Raw genomic sequence first — 3,078 nt, forward strand, 5'->3', positions numbered from 1 at the left:
GAGAGAGTGAGAGAGAGAGAGAGATAGAGGGAGAGAGAGAAAGAGAGAGAGGGAGAGGGAGAGAGAGAGAGACTCCTCGGAGTTGAGGGAACTGAATTTGCTTGATAACAGATGTTAGGAGCTGAATAAATAAAACAATTCTGTTAGAATATTTAATGGACAATAGAACAATATCTCTGCAAAATAACTTCAAGATTTACTTAGATTCACTCTGTTACCCAAATATCAGATTTAAAGAAACAGATCCGAAAAATATGTACAAATGAAAACATTTTAATATATACATATATATTTAGACTTAGCTGGATAACACAAGTGAAAATAGTTTTTCACCCTTAGTTCATCAACACTTTCTAAAGGGTTTCTTATTCAACAGAAGAGGAAAAAAAAAAAAAAAAAAAATCTCCATTCTCACCCAACCCACTTTTCCAAATATTCATCACCCACACCAAATTAATTTTTTTAATTTTTGTTTTATTTTTTAATTTTTTTTTTTCAATGTCTTTAGTAAGATGGCAGTCATAAAATAAAGCTAACTTTTATATACATATATAATATTCAGCTTCACTTAAACCAAAAGATTTTTTTTCATTTCAATTCACCAAACTATATACAAATGCTTTTATATAAACAATGGTTTACAATAATGTGCTATTAATATTCAAAAGCTTCAGTTTTACAATATTGTATTATAGTTGTTAGTAATGATCAAGAAAAATAGCCTTTAATACCACATAGCTATTCAATAATTAACAGTTTTCTGCAAACCCGGATGTCAACTGTTGAGACACTTTCATCTTTTAAAAGACAAAATCTCAGATAAAACTATGCTAAACTACTTTTGGTATCTAGGTCTTTGTATCCAGTAACTTGCATGTAACAAGCCCAAGTTGTGATACAATTGTGTGTTTAATACTTGAAGGGGCTATGGTTAAGAAACACTGGGACTACTAAGGGAACCAATAAACGAGATTAAAAAGAAGCAGTGGTTTAAGAAATACTGCAATAGCTACTACAGGAAAAAAAAAATCTTTACAGGCACTTGAAATCCATCCTCACAACATGGTAGCACTGCCAGTGAATATGATCATTTTGAGGCAGATGTATATCAGGAGAAAATAATTTCTCAAACAAGCAAAGTTGACTGGTAGCTAGGCCTGTAAAATTAACTTTGCTTAAAACAGGGTGAGTAAAGTAAAGATATTTGGGTTTTTTTTTATTTGTTTGGATTTTTTTGGTTTTGGTAATTTTGGAATCTGGGAAATGTAGTGATATACCTAGCTAAAGTACCCTGGAGAGGCTGAGTCTCAATATGGCTGCTTAAATTGCTGAAATAGCAGCCAAATCTCCCTCAAATTACACCCCACTGTCTTGGGGAAAGCAAAAGACACTGGATAAATGTGGTCCTGCCCCTAAAAAGACATGTAGTCATAGCTGTAAAGCCATTAATATCAGGGTTGATCTGGTGCTGAACAACTCTGGAGAGAGTGTCTATGCATTTTGATATGCATTAAACATAAATGGGAGGGAGGGAGCAGGGAACAAAACAATGTGGAAAGAAAAATATTGCTACTAGTACAACTACTAACAAAATGCTCTTTAAGCTTATGAAATCTAACTTAAAAACTGCAGTATGTTTTAAAGTTATTTTTCATATTTCTAATGCAACATCTATGAATGTAGATGTTAACTAGTTTATGTTGGGTATAAATTAAATAAACTCAAAGAAAAAAATAATTATAGAAATTAACCTCAATAAATCAAATAATTGTCTTCATAGGCCAAGCACAATAGCAAAAATATTTTTCTTTTTATTTTCCCTTTTTTAAAATTAAATAAGCATATTCATAAACCCACCTTTCAAAAAAGATGTTTCAACTAACAATCAAAAAAATTTAGTCACACTTTGTTTTCTTTCCTTTTTACCTCAAATAGGACTAAATTTGTTGTTAAAAACCTATTATAACAGGTTTGTTTCTCTGAACTCCACAACACAAGCATACATTTGCGAGATCTATCACATAGTAATAATACAGGTGAGGTACTCATCCAGAGATGCCAAGAGGTTATCATTTTATATTACTTTCTAGTTTTGTTAGATTTCTAAATTTTTTGTTTTGGATGAAACCAGGTCTTTATTGGCTGGGTGACATGAAAGGAGTAAAGGGGAATTTAGAGATAAAGTAGGAAGGGAGGATTATTGTTCAAATATCAATTGTAAATGTACAAATGGAAAGACCTGTACCAATTCACCTCTAGTTCTTAAAATTTGCAGACAGTCGGTACTTTAGCCACAGCCCAATCTATAGACATTTTTTGTCCTTAAATTCTAAAACAGTTGAGGAAATTCTCCGCCACAAATATTGTTGGTGCCAACTGGATCCAGTTACTTTAGTGATATTTTTTTTTTCAGTTTTATTTTTGAAAAACAACTGTCAGAACAAAAAAATATATGTATGCACATGTATTTCACATTAAGTGCATAAAAAAGTGATGTGAGAAGAGGATTTTTCTTAACACAATATTTTCAAGAATCATTCTAAAAAAAAAAAAGTTTAAAAAAAAAAACTCCTTGCCTTTAAAGCATCAATGATGAAACTGGGATTGAGAGGCAATACATTGTCAATAGATAACATTGGTTTCCTTTGAAAAAGAATATTAATATTAAAGCCACTCCAATAGTCATCAAGTAAATATGGCTCATCCTTTAATCCTATGCAATGTTTAGTGAAGAAGTCCTGCATTGCAGATCTGTTTTTGTACTTTGTTTTTATAACTTCTGGCTGCTGATAGAGATACTGTATAACTAGCAAAGAATAAATGGTTATGGCAAAGAACTTGGATGCCATTCTAATAGCTAGATGGGGTAGGGAAGAAAGTAGGAAGAGAAAGGCAACAAGCATTGACAGCCAGCCATAAAAGAAACAGGACTGCAATAACCAGAATTACTTTAAAAAGGCATCCGAATCCGAGATTTGTATTTCATGCCATAAGTCCATAATCAAAAGCATGTTCTTTTTGTCTATTTCAGACAAGCAACATATATAATATATAATATATATATATGTATGTATATAT

The 3,078-nt window shown here is 31.6% G+C and overlaps 1 protein-coding gene across 1 annotated transcript in view; it reads right to left on the reverse strand.

Moving 5' to 3' along the window:
* Window positions 1-3,071, reverse strand: part of LOC106871493 (uncharacterized) — a 23,052-nt gene extending 19,981 nt beyond the window's left edge. The window contains exon 1 of the mRNA XM_014917976.2: window positions 2,577-3,071. Within this exon, the coding sequence (XP_014773462.1) occupies window positions 2,577-2,903 (327 nt within the window). The 5' untranslated portion in view covers window positions 2,904-3,071. The remainder of the gene's footprint in view (window positions 1-2,576) is intronic.
* Between the last annotated feature and the right edge of the window lie 7 nt (window positions 3,072-3,078).

The sequence above is a fragment of the Octopus bimaculoides genome, chromosome 1, assembly GCF_001194135.2.
Source record: "Octopus bimaculoides isolate UCB-OBI-ISO-001 chromosome 1, ASM119413v2, whole genome shotgun sequence".
NCBI classification, from domain to species: domain Eukaryota; kingdom Metazoa; phylum Mollusca; class Cephalopoda; order Octopoda; family Octopodidae; genus Octopus; species Octopus bimaculoides.